At 46.2% G+C, this 21134-nt stretch overlaps 1 protein-coding gene across 1 annotated transcript in view; it reads right to left on the bottom strand.

Annotated features, from left to right (window-relative positions):
- Positions 1-218: 218 nt before the first annotated feature.
- The window catches only part of MRPL42 (mitochondrial ribosomal protein L42), a 50623-nt gene continuing 29707 nt past the window's right edge, over positions 219-21134 (bottom strand). Inside the window, exons 4-5 of the mRNA XM_069629076.1 lie at positions 17606-17769; positions 219-472 (exon numbers count right to left, since the gene is read on the bottom strand). Of these exons, the coding sequence (XP_069485177.1) occupies positions 427-472; positions 17606-17769 (210 nt within the window). The 3' untranslated portion in view covers positions 219-426. The remainder of the gene's footprint in view (positions 473-17605; positions 17770-21134) is intronic.

Below are 21134 nucleotides of genomic sequence, written 5' to 3'. Positions count from 1 at the left end.
ATGCCACTGAAGTGCAGATTACAAATATGAGCATTTGAATGTAGGAGCTTAAAGCAACATGAACACCGTAGACCGGTAAAAAGTTGTGGAGATTTGTTGAAAACTTCAGAGGATATTTCACATGCGCTACATAGTAGCCACTGATGCTGCAGTTTCATTTATTTTTGATTTATATTGGTACACACCTGCCAAATGGTGCTTGAATATGATGCATTCAATGAATTTGATATATACGTTTATTTGCAATTTAAAGATCACGAAACTCAGACATTTATAATAAAAGACACATCTGTTAAATCCTGATACACATGATTTTACTACAGCAATTACAGATAGGCTGGCTTATTTATAAAAAAATGCAAAAAGCCATTGAGGACGCTTCATGTTTAACAACAGTCATCAATTAGCTTGCAAAGGCATTTAAAATCATCTGTCTTTTGGAGGATTCGTCTTAACACGTCTTCGCCGATACCTAGAAAAAACAGAAAGTGCCATTTAAAGTATGTCATACACCATCAAATAATTACAAGCAACACATCATATTGGCTCAAGAGATTTAGTTCAACACTCCCTTCGTCCAGACTAATTGGACTCCGCACAGCATGTGGAGTGACGTGCACTCTTTATGTGTACAGGACTAAGTAGGAGAAAGTAATTTGCAAGCTTAGGTGCACGGAAAACACCAACCATCCAAGCTGCACCACAATCAAAGGTGCAGCTTCCGCCAGGCTTCATTTTTCCTACTGTCCATAGACTAATCAAAGACGAGGATTGCACTCTACTTGGAGAAAAAGGAATGTGAAGGGGGGTCTTTGAGTAAATTACTCAACATGGTGAGTAACATTTGCTTTCTTGAACATGCACACCAACCCTCTTCAAGACTAAAGGGGAGTTTGGCAAGCAAATTCAAAATCAAAAGATGTGAGGAGGCTGGAAAGCTTTCACAGGCAGCAAAAGCTTCTTTGGAGCATTGCCTGGCCAAAATGGGCATCTGTCTTGAAACCAACACAAGTATTAAGGTTACCCGGAAATGAGTGAAGAAGGCAGTCGGCTAGGCAGAATGGATCTTTGGCGCTCCATAACGATTTAGATGAAGTGGAATGCCTGGATGTTACTAAAACAGTGCATTACTCCAAAGAGCTACAAACAGTTTGTCACAAGACCAGAAGTTAAAAGGTTACAAGAAAATCACTAAAAGGCCATCTTCGGCAGGAGGAACAAGCCGACTCCATGCAGCAGTTAGCACTCAAGACAGTTCTAGCTTCCATTACAGTCTCTTAAAGTTTAATCCAAAAAAACAGACTTAATGGGGGAGAAGTTGAAGCTGGTGCTTATGGGCAGCATGCCTTGATAGTGAAGGTATGGTCTCAGTGGCAGGTAGAAATATTCAGTGGGAAAGTGGTATAAGGAGGAAGCAGTATGGGCACAGCAAGAGAATGGAGACCAGCTTTGTTTTAAAACAATGAATGGCATTAAGCCAGATGGGAAAGCCCTATGAATACATACGCTTAGTAAGGGTTCCGATATTACTGCTTTGAGCTGAAGAGGAACTTTCAGGTAAAAATGCATCTTTTAATACATGAATTACTGGGCAAAAATGGGTATAATTTATTAAAAGGATGTTTTAGGGAAACCACCAGGGGGCGCAGACAGGATGGATCGCTAATCCACCCTCTCCCTCACCCAATCCCCCCTCACCAGACAACTGCTCAACAAATTAAACCACATAAATGGCTCACTAAACTCTACCCAAAGTGGAGGAGGGCTGCTGGATGGTGCAAACAAATTCTGCGCCGAGTCTGAACAGAATCCGACCAGCGCACTTGGTGATATCAACGGCAAAACGCTATGGCTGGTGAAGCTTGCAAGGCCCTGCCGCAGCCGACACAAGACGGGAGGAGCAGCCTCGGGGGAAATCCGCTCACGGCGCTGGCCATGGCCTGCCAATCAGCCACAGCAACCACGCTTCAGGCCAGTGGACGTGTACAGGGGGGATCGCGAAGGCAGCTAGACGGCCTCGAGAGAGCCCGCAGATCACTCAGCAAACCCCGGTGAGTTGAGCGCGCTACACCTTGCCGCCACCCCGGAAGGAAGCCCGGCATAGAGGAAAAGCAGACACCATAACCCACCGTACGCTGGACCCCAGCAAGGCCCCCCTATTGCACAGCTTCCAGAGGACCGCAGCCCTGGCCACTAAGGTCCAAATCCCAGAAGACAAGCCAGTAGTGGGAGACAAAGAAGGTTCCACGAAGAACGACATATGGATGTTCCTGGAGGAGATCCAATCAATAAAAGACAGGCCTAAAGGGGCAAATCAGAACTTTAGGGGTGCGTTGATAAGGTAGAAGAGAAGATCGAAGCCATTGAAAATTATCAGCAATCAGTGGACCTAATCGAAATGAGATCAGAAGGTTGCATGCAGGAACTCTAACAGAAGGAGAGGGACCTGGCGCTTTAGGTCGATGACCTTGAGAATAGAGAGCAGATGTCCACCCTCAGAATTATGGCCATGAAAGAGCCGCAGGCCGAATCCGTAATTGCCCTTGAGTAATGAGTGAAAGCCCTTATAAATGAACTCTTTACCCGGAGACTTCCTTCGACAGGGTCCACAGAGGATGGGGCCCGGCCAGCGGCCCCATATTGGTGCTGGCAAAATGTCATTACTTCAAACAAAAAACAGACATACTCCAGAAAGCCAGGGCCATTACCTTTGAAGGATCCCAAATCCAAATCTTCCAGGATCTTTCCTCATTGACCCTAGCCAAAAGGCAGGAGTGTCGTCCCCTGACCCAGTGGCTCCAAGAGAAGAGCATATGCTACCGCTGGGTGTTCTCATCCACATTAACATTCAAACACTGAGCAGAAGACTGTAGGGACACCATGCAAGAGAAAGTGGGGGGGGGGTCTTGAAACAACTGAGAGCGGAGGACAGCAGTTCGAAAACAAAAGAGACTCCCAGGGAAGCAGGCCCTAATCACGGGACATGAGTCAACCGTCCCAAAAGAGGACGATCGGCGGGCAAGAGGAAATACCGGAGATATAACACCCTCTGACAGCCAGTGTCCGCCACTACTTCCAATACCCGGTTCCGCCCCGATGGCCAGGACCCATGATCCAGCGGCAGTTCAGTTTATTGGATATTATTGCCATTTTTCTTGACTTTCACATAGCTGTTGAGTATGTTGGGGGGCGAGGGGCCCTTCTTGGTTGGCCCTCTTTATCTGGGGGATCTCCACCATCAGAGATTTGTCCTTTTTCTTGGCCGCACGATGGGTCAGAGGGAAGGTTGGGTTTTGGGAGCTAGCAGGAGGCAGCGTTGGGGTGGGGGAAGGGGGAGGTGGCAGAAGGGGTTGAAAACAGGTTGGAGTATCATGGCAGCTGGGGGTGAGGGGCTGGGCTGGAGGTCCGGGCGCCAAGGAGATGGCAGTTGAGAACACAAGGGAAGGGAATGCATGCGAGTAGTAAGCATAATGTCACCTTAAGGGTTGGGTCACTAAATGTAAAAGGGCTGAACTCGCCACAGAAACGCTTCATGGTGCTGCGAGAATTCAAGTCAACGGGAGTAGATATTCTTTTTTTGCAGGACACAAAGTTCAAAGTGGGGGAACAATACACACTGAGAAGCAAGTGGTTAGGCCACGCGATATGGGCATCAGGCCATTCGAAAAAAAGGCGGGGTGGGGATGCCAATTAAAAAAATCTCTTGGCCTCGAGATAATGCAAATTAAGAGGGGAATGAAGAGGAGGATGCTTGGGGTGAATGGGAACATAGGTCGCACGGCAGTGTGCTCCCAACCAACACCAAACCCAGATCTGTGTAGCCGCGCTGGAGGTCCTGGCCTATGGAAGACAGGCCTCCTTATACGTGGAGGTGACCTAAATCAAATCTCTGACCTCACAATAGACTGGCTGTCCCTAAGACCAGCGCTGCCGCCCCCCCCCCCTCCACTTCCCGGAGGGTGACACTGCGGTTGCTGGAGCACTTAATTTCACCTGCACACCTAAGCATTCACCTTTTTCTCCCCGCCCCAAATGACCCGCACGAGGATTGGCTATATCATTTTAGATGCCTCACAGGAACATACCATAAACGATGCAGACATACAAATAGTTGGGTGGTCAGACCATGACATGTGCAGGCTAACCCTGGAGATTGGGCCACGTGCACCGCTTGATTCCCGATGGGTCTGTAACACCCTATACAGGGATCCGGTTTTCAGGGAAACCCTCTGTAAGGGGATAGGGGACATTTTCCAATTTAATGTAGTGGGGGTGGGGGCCACACCGCTCCACACAATTTAGGAGGCAACCAAAGCCACCTTTTGCGGCCTCCTGATCTCAGAGAGAGTGGCAAAAAGAGAAAGGGCACTGCTCGAAACAGGTTTGAAACGGAAAATCGGGGATAAAGAAAGGGTCCTGAGAGACATGAGAGAACAATTAGAAGAGAGCATGGCAGATGTTAGGGACCTCAGTAGGGAACTGGGAGACATCTGGAGTGGGAGGGCCATTGCACAGTTAAGGAACATTAAGCAAAAGTACTACGAGAAGGAGAACAAAGCCCACACTTTACCGACGGCCTGCCTGTGGCACCAGAGGGCACAACACAGTCTATAATCAGAGATGAGAGGGGCGAGACACTCAGAGCCCGAGGTTATAACACAGCATTTTGGCAAATTGTATGTCCATCTATACTCCACGGAATGCAAGGGACAGGAGAGGAGACACGCGGACGTACCTCGACAGGCATACTCCCAGCGCTCAGCATGCAGGACAGGGCAACGCTTGACGCCCCAATAAGAAATGAAGAAGTGCTCACTGCCATTTCTAATCTGAAAGCTGGCTAGGCACCAGGACAAGACGGATACACCCCAGCCTTCTATAAACATAACAGCCCCTTGCTAGCCCCATTCCTGGCACAGCTATTGAACTGTATGATGGACAGAGGGCAGGCCCCAGACTCTCACTTCGGTGTGAATCATAGTTCTCCCAAAGGAGGGCAGAGTCAAGTTGAGCTGTGGGTCTTCTAGGCCCATTTCACTAATAAATGTCAATGCTAAGATCCATGCCAGCGTTCTGGCAGGCAGAATGGCTGTGCAGTCCTCCCGAAACTCATCCATACCGATCAGGATTCATAAAGGGTAGGAAAGGGGCAGACAACATTCGCAAGACCCTAGATATAGCAGGGTGACAGACACCCTAGAGGACTCACTTCTACCATCAGTGGATGCTGAGAAGGCTTTTGACAGGGTCTAGTAGCGATTCATGGAGCAAACCCTCCCAAATCCGGTCTTGGCCCGAGATGGCTCGCAGGGGCAATGTCCCTATACAAAAACGCAAAGGCCAAGGTTGTGCTCAACAGCGTGGCCTCCACCGATTTCTGGCTGACCCGAGCGGCACGACAGGGCTGACCACTGCTCTTCGCGCTGACCCTGGAGCCTCAAGCAGTTGCCATACGTGAGGAGGAATGGGTACAAGGAATCCAATTAGGGATTACAAACTGGCCTTGTATGCAGAGGACATACTTGCATACATCACACTTGCATACATCACGCGCTCAGCCTCCTCCATCCCGCTTTCTTAGCAGCACTTGCCCAATGCGGGTGTCTGTCCGGGTTCAAAATAAACATTGCCAAAATGGTGGCACTCCCATTCATGCCTTCTATCCCTCCAATAGTTGAAGCCTTAACACAACAGGGCATTCAGATCCAGAGTTCCGGTGTGAGATACTTGGGAGTATTCATTACCTCGAACCATGCCGACATGTACAAGGCCAATAACCTGCCTTTGTGGGCCAAAAGTAGGCAGGACCTACAGAAATGGCCAAAGCTGTTGCTGTCATGGGTGAGCCGCCACACGGCAATCATGATGAATGTCTTACCAAGGCTCCTCTTCCTCTTTCAAGCGCTTCTTTATATTGCCTGCCTCCTTTCATGATGAAGTGAAAAGAACAGTACTCACCTTCCTGTGGGCAGGGAAAAGGCCCATGATGGCCTATAACACTCTGGAACTGCCAGAGGGAGGGACTGGGATCCCAGGCTTCTACGAGTATTACAGGGCTGCTCAAATTCGGGTCCTGACTGACCATCTGCGAGACAGCAGAGAAAAACAATGGATCGCGATGGAGAACAGCCCATTTGCAACGGTCACACTGGGGGAGTGGCTTTGGGTCCCATACGGGAGACTACCAATTAAAATCCAATCCAACAAGGTCCTTTCGATCTTGTGGCACTTGCGGAAACCCTCCGGCGGCAGGAAAGGGGTTACTTCCTGGCCCTCCCCTCTAAGCTGTATCTGGGCCACTCCCTTTAGAGACAAGATCGTGGAACCCCTTTGCTTACAATCCTACTACAAGGCAGGCCCAATTAGAGCAGGCCAATTGTGGAACAAGGGCACATTTCTGTTTAAATCCGAACTGGAAACAGCACTAGGGACCACCAACACTCCCCCCCCCCCCCCCCCACGGCATTCCGACATACCAGATCTGGTGGTCCAATTTAAAACGCCCACAGACTCAATTCAAGCAAGTCCTCAACTCGTTCACTGACTCAACGGGCCTCATCTCAGCACTCCATGCCTCCCTTTTAACAAGGGGCCATGTCCCTGTTCCGCACACACATACAAACTGTGGTCTGCAGACCTGCGCCTTCCGGATGACGCAGATCTGTGGCACACCATATATAGAGCGGTGTGGTCACAACAATTTCGACACAATACCAGATGCACAATAGCAGGCTCCTATTCAGGTGTCATTTAACCCCACTTAGGCTCTCCAAAATGTACCCCAATGTTAACCCCCGCTATGCTGGAGATACTGTAGTGAGACCAACACAGACTGGCACATCTGGTGGGACTGCCCATCCGTAGCCCAATACTGGAAAGAATTGAAGGGGTGGATTAATGACGTAGACAGCACCAACAGGGAACTGACCCCTTTGCTAGTTCTTTTGGGGATTGAAGGGAAGGAGGGGGAATATACACTCCTACCGCACTTGCAAAGGAACCTCCTCTTGGCAGCCAGAGTGTGTATCACCCTTTACTCAAAGAGAAACCGCCTGCCGACGCATCAAGAATGTGAGATTTTTCCAGCCAAAATATACCAAATGGGAAATCACACAAAAACATTGACATACATTTGCTCATATTCATGGATCACTACCAAAGACACACAAACCAAGGCAACTCACAAACATGAGGACCCTTTATGCCCACGGCCCCCTTGCTGTTCTGCCCCACTGTCCTTCATTCACCCACAGCTGCCTAGTGATGTGAATAAGCACCCATCATTCCAACCGCGGGGAACGGTTAGGGAGGATGGAGGGGAGGTTAATAAAATGTATGAGTGAATGTTAGTAAAACACTTTAATGGCGGGGCGGTTACGGAATCATTGCTTCGTAGCACGGGGGCATTATTCCCCCGCCTAGAGGAAACTCAGTTGTTTCTTTATGAAAAAATTATGTTCTCGATTCCAGCAACGCATTTGTTATTTTACTGTCTTCTGCTTATGTAAACATCAATAAAAACATTGATGTTTTAGTGTTTAGATATATTTTAAATTGCTGAAAAACACCCTAACTAGCTAAAATAATCGGTGTATTCCCAAATTAAAAAAGCAACCAAAATACTCCTAATTTAGAAATGTATCTGGAGCTCTGGCCATACTTTACCCGGACCAAGAAATGAAGGAAGTTTACAAAGTTGTTTTTCCAGTGTTCAAGACCATGGAAACTGAAGCAGGAAAGATCAAGCACAGCAGAGTAACAGTGGGGTGGAGGAAATAGTGGAAAAGGAAGGTGAGGAATTTTTGGTACTGTTAAATCTAGTAGAAAGAGAAGCAAAGGCATATGCAGTAGCGCTAGTGATGGGAAAGAAGAAGGGCGATCAGAACAGAAAATTGTAAAGGCAATGGAAGTGGAATTAATGAGCATAGATGAGTAAAAAAGGGGTAGAAGGTGGGTGCAAGACAGCAGAAGAGACGGAAAGGATATAGGTGAAGAGATCATGGAAGCAATGAAAGATAACATGGTGGGAAGAGGCCAGCATGGGAAAAAGCTGTAGGGTTCATGAAAGATATACAGCAGTTGAGGGAAGGAGTCAAACGCAACCAAGCATGTGAAATAGACAGGGCTCAAGTCGCCGCAGCTAAAATGAGAAACATGGAATGTCCTCTTTGAATATATGAATTAAAGCCGCCCTCAGCAGTCGGCAGATTTGGACAATTTAACACTACACTACCTGATGAACCCCATTTCGTTACTGCAAGTCCCAGGGTTTGGTTCTTGGAGTTTAAAAAAAAAATGCACACCTTTTAAAGTTTTCAAAAACACTATTAGAAGAAAATATCCTCTCTTGGTTTTGTATGTGTTGATTTTATGAAAGGCAAATGCCACTCGTCCTGTTCAATTTAATGAAATGTGCATATTTCACCATATTCTAATTTCTGGCGATGTCACATCCCATTGCGTTTGTTGAGGAGTCCCCCCCCACTTTAAGTTTTAGGACTTGACCCCTGGAAATAGACAGGTGTTGCACAGTGCAAAGTAACAAGGACTGAAGAGTATATTTAGGATGGTGCAATGAGAGAGGATGTAGCAGCTCCCGCTTCACCCACATCAAAAATGAAAACGCAGAGAATAGTCAGACCAGAAAGAGTTAGGATTCACTAACAATTTCGTTCACCGTGCAAGAATTCAGATAATGCACTTTGCTCCAACCTGCTCTAACAAGGGCAACAAAAGTGTGTGGAATGTGAACAGAGGGATGCAGGAACTTGTTTGGGACCATCTGCCAACTCACTTCTGGTAACGTTCAGTTGGAAGCTAACTAGGGGAGGGTGGGGGGGAGCTGGGGAGTGAAGAGGCATAATCGCGCATCATGGAAAAGAGAAAAAGAATCCGTAACAGACAATTCCGCTGGAGATTAAGAGCGAACCTGCAGAATACCATAATGAGTTTTCACTGCAAAAAAATAAGGCATCCCTAAATCAGATGACAAATTACTAATTCACTTTGGAACAGGGCGTGAAGCAGGTGAATGAAAATGATATTGTAGGAAAGCCTACCAAAGAGCGAGAGACAAATAAGGCACATGTTAAACTCAAAAGTCCAAGATCTTGATAAAAGACATTGCAAACATAACCTTGGAATATTTGTGGTCAAGGTGGGAAAGGAAGGGTAGTACATGTCAAGAAACATAGTTCTACCTCCTTGTGAAGGCCATCCGGATTGGAATTAATGCTCCATTCGGATTGGAATGAATGTTTTTATGATTAAGCATTTAAGACTTGCAGAATCACTTTCAAGAGAATAGAGAAGAGTTAGGCTGAAAGGTGCAGACCTAGGTCAAGGACATTTCGAAGTGGACTAATAAAAGTGATTAACACATTTTGCAATTCTAGATATAAAATATTAATATTCTAGGAAGATTAAAGCAAAAGGAAATTACAAAACCTTTTGAGAGGGTTTGTGATTTAGTAGGTTGCCACTCGTGGTAAACAGTTGGGTTTTAAGGAAGGCAACCAAATTGGTGGGGGGAGTAGGTATGTTGGTATAGGGGAACTGGGGTTGCAATAGGTGAATGGTAAAGTAGGATGACAACGTAGAAGGGCCGTAAAAGATCAAGGTAACAGGATGAGAAACAAGTAAAGCATTTAACATTTGAACCAGCGCGGGGGGGGGGGGACGCGGGCAGATCCGGGCCGACTTCCTATCTTCAGCTGTAAATGGTGACCAACCCTTGAAATTGGATTAATATATCGTAATGCACAAGGAGCTAAAAAGGTGGTAATTAAAAACAAGAAACCAGTTTACTAGAAAAACAAAAAAGGCTGACTATGTGAACAAGTATTAGTAGGCCGTAGCTCCACCATTAAAAAGTAGCCATTTTGGTAGCAAGATGTCGTCCCAGGCATCTAACCACTTAGATGCCTGGGACATGGCCGTACAAATGCTGGTTAAGGCAGTTTTTGTACCACCCTCTGTAGAGTACACTACAAATGCTAGCCTCAGTATGGGAGCTCATACACCAGACAAGACAGGGAAGCCAAACCTCTCGAGGTAAGGGAAACTGATCAGAACAAAAGAGCTCAACTCTCAAGTAGGTTTGTAGGTCAACACAAAGCTACAATTGGTCCACGCACTTCTCTAGAAAATATACACCACACTGATATACTAACATTTACAAACAAATAAACCTATCATTTCAAATAAGTACTCCAGTAATAATACACAGTATTAAAACAATAGCAGGCATATTATAAATGATGTACAAGGATTCTCCTAACCCCAGTGTATAAATCCAAAAGGTAAACACTAAACATAAAATAACAGGGATGGGGAACCGTAAAACCACACAAGCAGATAAGTCCCCTATGGGCCTACACAATAACATACAGTGTTCGAAAGACACAACCAAAACCTAGTATATGGGGAAGGCCCATTACCTAGTGGTCAGCACCCATCACATATAGTACGGTATGGGAGAAATAGCGACACATACAATTCTACCAGCAGGAAACAGAACTGAAAAATCTGTAAGGCTTATAACAGTAATCCACAATCATTTGTATCCTATAGGGCTAACATACTATTAAAACTAATGCGTATGTACACATCAGAATACATCAACACCTTAGAAAGCAGGAAACAACTTTAAGCCAAAGCTAAACGCTTTCAAGAATTATTGCAACACTAGCATAAGTCCCCGGCTTTGCCCGGGATGTCCATTCTCAGATATTCTTTTCATATTCCACCGAAAAAGATGAACAAATGTTTGCCTAAAAGGAAAAACGCGATACATGTTAATTTCACGAACTGAACGCCAAATGTTCATTTATCTCCGATTTAAATTCTCACATGAATATCATATTTGTATGCTTGCTCTGATTATTTGCAGTGTTAGCAGTGGTGGCCATTTTCGCTGCTAAACACATGGAAAATAATCAGAGTAAGCATGCAAATATGATATTCATATGATAATTTAAATCCGAGATAAATGAACATTTGGTGTTCAATTAATTAGTGAAATTACCAAGTATCGAGTTTATTGCAAAACAAAATCAATGAAAAGACACAAACTCTCTTCTAAAGAAAATGTGAAAACAAAAAACAAAACTCAAGACCAGTTTAGCACAGACAGCACAATGAGCAGCATTTTCTACAAATGATCTGTAGATGGCACGCGGACCACCACAAAACGTAATGCTGAAAACACCCAAAAACTTAATTATCTAAGGAACGGGATGACCTATTGAGCTAGAAATAGTTGCATTAATTTGGCAATGAAATAAAGAATATTCCATGCTAACTCCATGACGCTAGACCTCACTGTTCATGAGTTACGTCCCCAGGATCAACGCCATATACAAACCCACAAACAAACACGACTGTTTCCTTTTTCATATAGTTCATGGAAAATTAATATAGTTACCAAGTTTAGTGACAATGTTAAAAATGCACTCCCACTGCAACAATGTGGAAAGAGGACTTTAAAAATCATGAGGAGAGTTCTCTTGACCAGGAGCTTACTTGACCCCTGTGGACCCAGCAAAAAATGTCCAGTGGCCAGGTAAGTACCCAGAGTAAATTCTGCCGAGTTCCAAAGCAGGTTAAATGTTCTACAGGAATGAATGGGAAAAGTTAATGTGCCATCCACTTTAGTGCAGATAAGTCTGTTTACTTGCTAACAGACCTCAAATAAAAAAAAAAATATCACCAGCCACCACTGTCCATTGAGCATCATCAGAGGTGTAGCTTGGTTCTCTGGTTGTAGCAGGCTTGGGACCCACATCAGGGCATCCCATCCCACTAAAGGCGACGTAATAACCATGCATGTGGGCAGCTCTTTTTGTGCCAGTATATTGGCAGCACGAGGGCAGAAAGCCAATCAAAGTGCATCGCAGACTATCAACAGATGGTCTTTACTGCCTGGCATACTCCAGGATGAAGATCGTGCAGTTAGAATGATATGTGTTGTGCTGCTGCTAACTTAAGATGGGTAGGAGTCCTCCAAAGACCCACAAAAAAATAAAATGTGCCAATCTACAGGATTGAATTATGCACAAAATACAATGCTTCTGAATGGTACTGTTGATTAATCATGATTCTGGTTATTGTAGCTTGAGGGTAGGATTGTGGTTTTACAAAATGTGAACAAGATGTACCAGTGCAAAGCTATTCTGGATTATTTGAGGGGCTCACTATGCTATTGCTGTTCCTAGTACTGAGAAATTAATGTCAGCAACGGCTGATTTCCTGGAATACGTCAATTTATTATAAGTGAAAGATGAAGCACCACTCCAGAAAATATAAAGTTACAGATACACGGACCTCTGGTTTACATCCGTTAAATATTCACTCCAATGTGAACATGACATACACGTTCTTAATACATTTAGCATCAACTGTGGAAAAATACCTGAAGTACTGAAGACGTTAAGTCTGTCCAATCAGGTTCTATGCATTTACTTAGAGTAACAGCAGGTTTTATGGTGTTTGCTTTCTTTCCAAAGCAATCGTCAAGAGAAAAACAATTCACTCACATCACACCCTCAGGCAACCAGCACAGAGCCAAAAGACACAATGATACCAATGTTAAGCGCCTCGTGAACGCTAAACACAAAAATAGAATGCCAGAAAAACAAGTAGAAGCAAACATTGAAGAGGCAACTTTGAATATATATTAACCTGAAGCCATCAGCAGAACAGCACAAACCAGATGAGCACTACTTTCACACAACCAACAGTACTGAAGGCCATGCTTTGAAAAAATGTGGTTCTCCAATAACATTACCCCCAAACAGACGCTTAACTTCAAAGCCAGACTGTCATGCATCCATCAAACTGCCTATCGCAAATCCGACAGCATGGTACATCTGAAGCCATACTAAATATAAACCATATTACACTCCATATAACCCTGTACTTTCCACTACGTACTGCCTATACAGATTCAAACTCAAATATACAAGCAATGGACTGTCTTTGAACAACAAGAAACCAAACGGAGAAAACCAACCAGTCGTTTTATTTCACTCAGCCTTGCAGCTAACATAACTGCATCAAGGGTGTATCCATAAACTAGGACCCCAAATGGATTAGTAGCACACCACAGGAGGCATGTTCCCATTAAGTTTCACAGTAGACCAGATTACTATTGAACTATAGTACCCACCCCACTTTTTGTGGCCCTTAATTGGGCCTCATACGCACCCCAAGACATAATACACAGGAGCCAGGGTAATCGATAAGCTTCCCTTTATTCCTCCTTCTAGCAACTGCCTTCCCTCTTCCCTTGCCCCTCCCCTTCCTCACGCTCCCCGCTCCCTCCCATGGTCTCGAGCTCTTTCCCTTAAAGGGGCTCTGTCCTCATTTCCTCACAACACCCCGCCAACTTAACATGAGACTTCCCGGGCTACATTTGCTCAATCAGCAGTTGGGGTCGCCTTATGGTTCGGCGAGCCCTGTTCAGTGGCTCGTGGGTCTCTCCCGCATTTTCTCGATGCAGTGTTTCGCATGTCTTTTCGCTCTCTGTTTTCACCCTCTCGATCGCTGCCTCTTTCTTTGAGTCAGGTTCCTCCAGGTATAATTTGTGGAGGAAGGAGGCTTTTGGCGTCCTCTCGCTGTGTTCTTATTTTTGTTAGCACTTGTTCTTTGTCCCCTGTGGCTAGGAGGGGATCTGCACAGTATGTCCTTTCGTTGGCTTTCCTGGTCTCTCCCACGTCTTGTTCAGGCATGTGGTCCTTCATCTGGGTGACTTCGAATGATCTATAGTGGATGTTGATGAGGGCGCGCTGTTGTGCTGTCCGATGGCTGAGACGGCTGTTCCCTATAACGGGACTTGGTATCATGTGGATGGCGGCGGGTGCCCTGCGGTCTCCCTGTGTTGGGTTGCAGTGCGACTGCCCTTTTGGCTGTATCGGCTGTGCTGTTCACCACTGGGCTACGCAGGCTTGAGATTTGTTCAAGGGGTATGCTTCCTCTCCTGTTTGGTAATGTTGCCTGTTGCTAGCGCTTACTGTGGCCTCCACGTATGACTTGCAGTGTTAGCGTTGCCCCGGTCTGTATTTCGTTGGGTGACTTAATTCTGAGTACAGTGGGTGTTCATGGCCGCGCTGTCCGGGTAGGTAGGTGTCCATGGCCTTGAAGGTCTTCCTGACATTTGGCTGTGTTATCAGTGGTATCGGGTATCTTATTTGGGCAGTGGTGCCTGGGTCCTCCGGTACATTGGCCGCCCGTTGTACTGGGCCCAACTTAATTGTTCAGGTCGTCTGGCCAGGCTTTGTGGTGGTGCGGGTTGGCCTGCAAAGTTTGTGGGCAGTCCCACTCTGCACATCGCCGGCATCTCTGTCCTATGGCCGGGCATGACCGTCTGTGTGTGACCTGAAATCCACATTTGCGGCATTGTGCATTGCTCAGGGTTGGGTGCCGGTGGCGTCTTAGTCTTCCTCCTCCAGGGTCTGGTAGGCCTGGAGTATTACGTCGATCCTATCGTGAGGGCCACAATGGAGTCACCTTTGTTTTTGTTTTCGATGGCGGCTGTCTGTGCTTCTATTTTCTTGTACGTTCTTGCCAGATTGAGTATTTTCAGTAGGGGCGGGGGCTTTTTGAGAAGGTGTTTCCTGAGCGTTGACGAGGTGCACCCTTCTATGATCCTCATCAGTAATGCCTCCTCATCATTGAAGTTAGCGAAGTCGCAACACATCATGTCTTCTGGAGGCGGATGACAAATTCACCAACGGATTCATGTGGAAGCTTCACATGTTGATTGAATGTGTAGTGTTCATAGTCCTTGTTGGGATTTATTTTCAGTTTGTCGTTAAGTGCAGCGAGAAGGCGTTGGTACATGTCTCTTTCCTGCGTGGGGATCGTTTTCATGATCCCTTTGATCTATTTGCCTGCTAGGTGGGTGAATATGGCCATTTTGTTTAGCGGGTCACGGTCTCCTAGTGCCCGTATGAAGTCCTCAAATTCTTCGACCCACTCCTCCCATCTTTGGCCATGGCGTGAGAGCAGGGTAAATGGGTCTGATGGCCGCAGAAACGTGGCACAGGACGCAGTGCTAGGTTTGGGTGGAAACGTGCACTTGCGTCAGCCACCTGTCATGTCTGGTCTACCATTTTGGTGGGGCTTTGTGGGGTTGGCTTCTTATGATGTGCCCCTCAGTAGCGTTACTGGGTGTGACAGTACTACTGGTGTGATAGACCAGCTGCACCACCTATTTGGGTGCTTCTTTACCGGGCGCTCTTTGTTTATATCAGCCATGTGATGCGAAGCTGTTTGCTTCTGTGGTGAGCCTGGCGTAGTGGCAGCGTTGTAGCTGCTTGTAGCGCTACTGGTGCTGTGGGTATCCTCCTGTGGGCTCTTGGCCGTGTGGTGTCCTTATGGTGGGGTCACCCCGATGGCAACTTCATGTGTTCTAGCACGCTGGACTTGGTCTCTGTTGTGGGCAGGCAGTGTCACAGGTGTGTGGGTTTCCTGTTCTCGTGCTGATATGGGACTTGCAGACCTTTGGTAATGTGGTTGTGGCTTGGCTCTATTGCCCCAGTGAGCTGGTCCGGGTGGCACTTGTCCTGGCATGGTGCGTGCATTTGCCGCTTTGTAGCCTTGTGAGGCCCCCTCGTGTGCATGTCTTGCAGCCATGCGAGTGTTTGCAGGGCTACGGCACCCGCTCCGTATGTGGCTGGGCAGCTGGTATTCTAGTCGGGCGCTGTTGGGGCACCACTCGGGTTTGTTCCTCTCTGCCTCATGCGCATTACATTTCTGTGCTTGTGCGGTGAGCCATGGGCTTCCTGCTGTCATTTGTTATTATATACATTTTGTCCATACTCGTCCGTGATGGGCAGGGACCGAAGGACTTTGTGCTGGTGTGCCACGTGTTGTGGCTGCCTTGTGTCTGTTGCTGTCTTCTTGCCCTCCATGCGTAGGTGTGGGCTCTTAACTGCGGCTCTTCACTTCTAGGCGATGGGGGAGGGTCTCCAGTCTCCTCACCCGTGATATCCTTGGCCTCTGTCGTGCTCCTCCTCTGCTGGGCAGCCGCGCACACTGGTAGCATGTGACAGCTTTCCTACTGTATCCGGCGCTTCCATGCTCCATTGATATGCTGCTGGGCTCCTTACTGCTGGACGCGTGTCCCGCCGGGTTCCTTGCTGCTGGGGGGTCACATCTTCCTTTCTTCTTCATGCACAGCGCACCTCCAGCTGGTCTGCTGGTTCTGTGCCCTCCGCCATACTGCCGGGTACTTCCAATCTTGCGGGTGCAACCGTCCCGCCTGGACGCTGCTGGGCTCACCAGTTGCAGGCTTGGCGGCCCATTCGCCTGCGTGCTGCTGGGCTCACCAGTCTCTTCTCTTCCACGCTACTAGGTGCACCGGACCCTTTGTCTCCGCACTGCTGGGCTCATCCGTTGCTCCTCCTCCTCCTCAGCACAGATTCTCAATGCACTACCTACACGGCAGGTCTCCCTGGGCCGGCGTCGCTGTCTTCAGCTGGTCTTCACCTGCTCTCCTGCCGCTCAGCCCTTCTGTGCAGGGCGCTTCTTCGATGACACTGGTGGCACTCGTTTCCCTTCGTCGCCAGTTGTTGTGCCCCTTAATTGGGGCTCATACGCACCCCAAGACATAATACACAGGACCAATGGTCATCGATAACCTTCCCTTTATTCCTCCTTCTAGCAACTGCCTTCCCTCTTCCCTTGCACCACCCCCTTCTCCCGCTCCGTCCCATGGTCTCAAGCTCTTTCCCTTAAAGGGGCTCTTTCCTCATTCCCTCACAACACCATGACCACCAAAAAAGCTGCTCAACACATACACCACGGAAAATCTACAATTCCCAAAAACACTGCCCGTGTGAAAGTACTCGAACCGTAAATATGCTAAATTAGAAAAGGTGTGGGAGCCCCTCTACTGAGAACGAACACAGCCATTAACACATTTAAACTCGCCCCACCTTTTACAGAGGAGAAAATAGTAGATATGGGCTATACTTCCACTCGGAACATATTTAATAAATTTTCATGAGCTGCACTTCAGAACTGTACATTTTAAGCCAAAATATTAGAAAAAAATTGGCTCTGAAAGCTGCCGTTTCGACCATTTGTTCTCCCAAAAAACTCTGAAGGGGCACTTTTCTTGTTTTTTGTCTCATCTGCCACCTCACTTTCCCACTTCCATTCCTCAGTAAAAAGCATTCAGCTTGAGATTTTGGTGATCTAGCAGTTGTTTGAAACATCTATGAATTGTGTGGAATGACGTTGGTGAATTACAACTACCTAATACGGAAGCTGCAGTTTAAAGGCATATCTGCTAAGAAGAGCAACAGGCTCAGTGCACAAGGAATGCGAGTCAACGTCATTAAAATGCCGATTTGAATTGTATCCACTTTTCTAATTGAACAGAGCTAGGTGATGCACTTCATACTTTTTCAGCATCACTGCGCCCCTTCCATATTTCTCTTCAGTTGTGTATGATTACTTCAGCAAGGGAGGTCTAAAGTGAAACCATTCAATGTATGGTAATACAGTAGCCAAGTTAAATGATTGCACATAATGCTGCAGTGTTCAGGGCGCAGGCCTAGGGGTCTGTTTAGAGCATAATTCTAGAGAAAGAACTTACTGCCCCACAGGGTACCAGCGATGCTTTGTGGTGTAGAACATTTTGGTGAGCTGTTCCATGGTAGGGCCATGCTTGTCCTCGGCTAACCCTTGGTGAAGTCTGGTCTTCAGCACTTGCTCGTGTGTTTCCGCTAGGTTGTGCACTGGATCTAGTCGTGGTACAGGCTGAAAAATACAAAAACGCAAAATAATGAATTGCATCCAATTTGATAATTGGTCCTTTTGCGTCACCTACGTGTGTGGGTTTTCAGTTATAGTAGCTTCCAGTGCCATTAGAACGCATGTGTTTTTTTGAGAGTCAATAAGCCAGTTTAGTAGACACAGTTTAGTTTAAAATAGTGAGAGAACAGTTTTGTGGCAGCTCTAGGCATCTTCGGTAGTCTTCTTTCCATTATTGTTACAGAGCCAATGGATGGAGAGATGCCAACTTTGGCACCTTCTATAGTATGGAATACAGATTGTGTAGGCTTTGCTCATGCGCATCAGTGAATAACGATTCAGTTTAGCCTTCCGTCTTTACATTTATTGGTCCTGGGAAATTCTCCCCGTTCCCTATTGGAGCTTAACATAACAGAAAGAACTTCACAGAATATGGCAGGAATCTTAGGTTGCAGAATTTTACCGTTCCACACAGCATGTTCAAACCCAAGGTTTCATAAAAGAAATAAGTGGCAAATCTGCCATTTATTCCCATTCACTGACATATAGGAAGCATGCATTTCCCTCTGGCCCATCTCATGATTAATGTAGTGAGTGGCGAGTTGCGCGCTGCCTGAAGATTGGATGCACTCTTCATAAAGCAAACTCAATGCCAAAAGTCAAATGTGCATCAGTAATATGATTTAATTTCCAAGGAAGTCAGCCGACACATGTCGACCTGGGTCGTTTTTAAGGCAAGCAGTCCAATCTAAGCGGTCCTAGCCCGATTCGGTATTGTAAAGTATTATGGATATAATCCATGCATCAAATCTTTTGTCAATTAAACAAATTAGGTGTTCACCTGAATCAATATCTAGTTTGTGCCCTGTGGTAAATTATCACACCATTTGTTGTGTTGCGCCATCAATAATCACTGTTCAAGTTATTGGATCAATCCAAAAGGTAACATCGTAGTCATGGTTATCGAATTGCACATGGTGACGGGATGAATCCCAGTTCTGGCGTCCGTTTAATACACAACTCGTGTTAGGACCGCTTAGATTGGACTGCTCGCTTTGAAAACGACCCAGGTCGAAACACGTGTCAGCTGACTTCCTTGGAAATTAAATATTACCGATGTAAATTTGCCTTTATCATCGAGTTTGCTGTATAACGAGTGCATCCAATCTTCAGGCAGCACGCGATTCACCAATTTCAATAAGCCACATTACACATTTATTATTTCGGGTCTCTTATGGGTAGACCCTTGTGAATTGGTGACGCAGCCAGCCACATTTGTATTGAATAGTGGTCATAGCGTGCTCTATAAGGTTTGTACCCATTCATATTATCAGGTCATCTCATGATTAGTCATAGTGTCCATAGAATATACTCAAAAAGACACAAGAGGCTTGAAAGGATTTATGCCACTCTTTAAACAAATAGCAGACCTCACAAGCCGTGCTTTGAAGGCAAAATAATGGCGAAAGTGTGAGTAATTTAGTTGTGTCTTAATAAAATTTCAGATATAGCAAAGTAGTGCTCAACCTTGTCTGGGTAGTAATAATTAAAATCTTAAGAGCCTTAGCTATTTGTAGTCATCAGAAATCTAAGACACCTTACTGGCTAGGCTGATTAAAGCCAAATCCTCCAAGGCGCATATAGCTGTAGTTGCGAACCGGGAGGGTGTGCTCCAACAGATGGACAAAGGTATGATGGGGGCTTTTGTTGACTACTATAGATCCCTTTATCCCTCGAGATGTACAGCAAACCGGGATGAGATTGAGGAATACTTGGAACATGCAAGTCTATATTGGGTGGCACAAGAAGAAAGGGAGTGGCTGGGTAGGCAGTTAACAGAGCAAGAAATACTGGCGGCTATTAAAGCTGGGAAGGCAGCAGGCCCGGATGGGCTCTCGGACGCTTTTTATAAAGCATATGCAGAACTATTGGTTCCCCAACTGCTACAAATGTATCAGCAGACTGTACACCACGGGGTGCTGCCTGAGTCATAGAGGGAGGCAGTGGTCACCTTACTCCCAATACAGATAATTGCTCCCCTAACGGCCGAAATCCTTAATAAACTTGGATAAAATTCTGGCCAGGGCATTGGCTAATAGGCTCTCTCCGATTATGCCAAAATGTGTCTTGCCTGATCAAGCTCGATTCATTTCAGGGATATCACGGCTTACGGGATTCGCAGAATTTTCCGTCTCACGTCAGTCCTCAACTAGCATACATCGATGGTCGCGACCCTACTTGATGCAGAAAAGGCATTCAACGCCATTGAGTGGTCATTTCTTTTTGCTGTTTTAAGGCATATGGGGATGGGAGATGATTTTGTTAGAATGGTCGCATTGTTGTACGAGCGTCCTGTGGCATGCCTATGGGTCAATGGAAGGCTTTATGAGCTCATATAGCAATGGAGAGGGCAACGCGGCAGGGATGCCGGTTGTCCCCGCTGTTATTCGCAATTGAAGTCGAGCCCCTGGCCGAGCTGGTCCGCTCTAAACATATAGACAGGGGGGTGCGCTTATTCACACACAAATTGGTCATCTCCTTATATGCTGATGATTGGATTCTTTTTATTGCGGACCATGAAGAGAATCTGGCATCGGTCATGATGGATGTCATGGTCTTGGGCTGTTTTTCTGGGCTCCAAGTTAACCCATTGAAATCAGTACCGTTTCCTATGACAAGTGGGACAGTAAGATACAGGGACGGTTCCAAGAAGAATTCGACTTCCAATGGCATGAGGAGACCACCCGATACCTGGGGGCAGTGCTCCAGATAAGAATTTGAGGTGGGAGTATTTTACTTCCTATTTTTAAACTTTGAGAGTAAATGTGATTTCAGAGTAAAAATTACTTTTCTCCTTTGCAAGAGAGTAAAATGTATGTGCCATCCAGCCAACATGTGTGCAAAACCTGTATGGAAAGAATTACCATGCGGCAGCTTTCTGCATTGTGACAGAATACACCTTTCATTATTTTTAAATGTTGACAACACAAAAACCTAGCCAATTACATAGTAAAGCAAACATTACTTTGACAGTTTCTCACGCTGGAGAACTTCATGGCCAAGAGGGAGATGTCAGCATTGGATGTGTTCATGTATTTTAGACTGCCGGTTCTACTAAAGGACAGGTTTGTAGACTTCCCCCGGGAACCAACAGTGGTACCAATCTTGCATGAGTTAATTGGCTCAGGCTCTGGGTCCAGGACTGTTTCTAGGCTTTATGTTGCTATAATTGATGGGTAGTCTGGATGGGCAGGGGATTCGCAGGATAAATGGGAAGCTGCTTTGGAAACCAACCTGTCCGACGACACTTGGAAGTACTTCTGCCAGCAAATCCATAAGGTAGCCATCAATAGTAATTTTAAATTAATCCA

Source organism: Ambystoma mexicanum, chromosome 12 (genome assembly GCF_040938575.1).
Source record: "Ambystoma mexicanum isolate Mex_15411 chromosome 12, UKY_AmexF1_1, whole genome shotgun sequence".
Lineage (NCBI taxonomy): Eukaryota > Metazoa > Chordata > Amphibia > Caudata > Ambystomatidae > Ambystoma > Ambystoma mexicanum.
The sequence above is the reverse complement of the archived record's forward strand: the minus strand, read 5'-3'. Positions and strand labels throughout refer to the sequence as shown.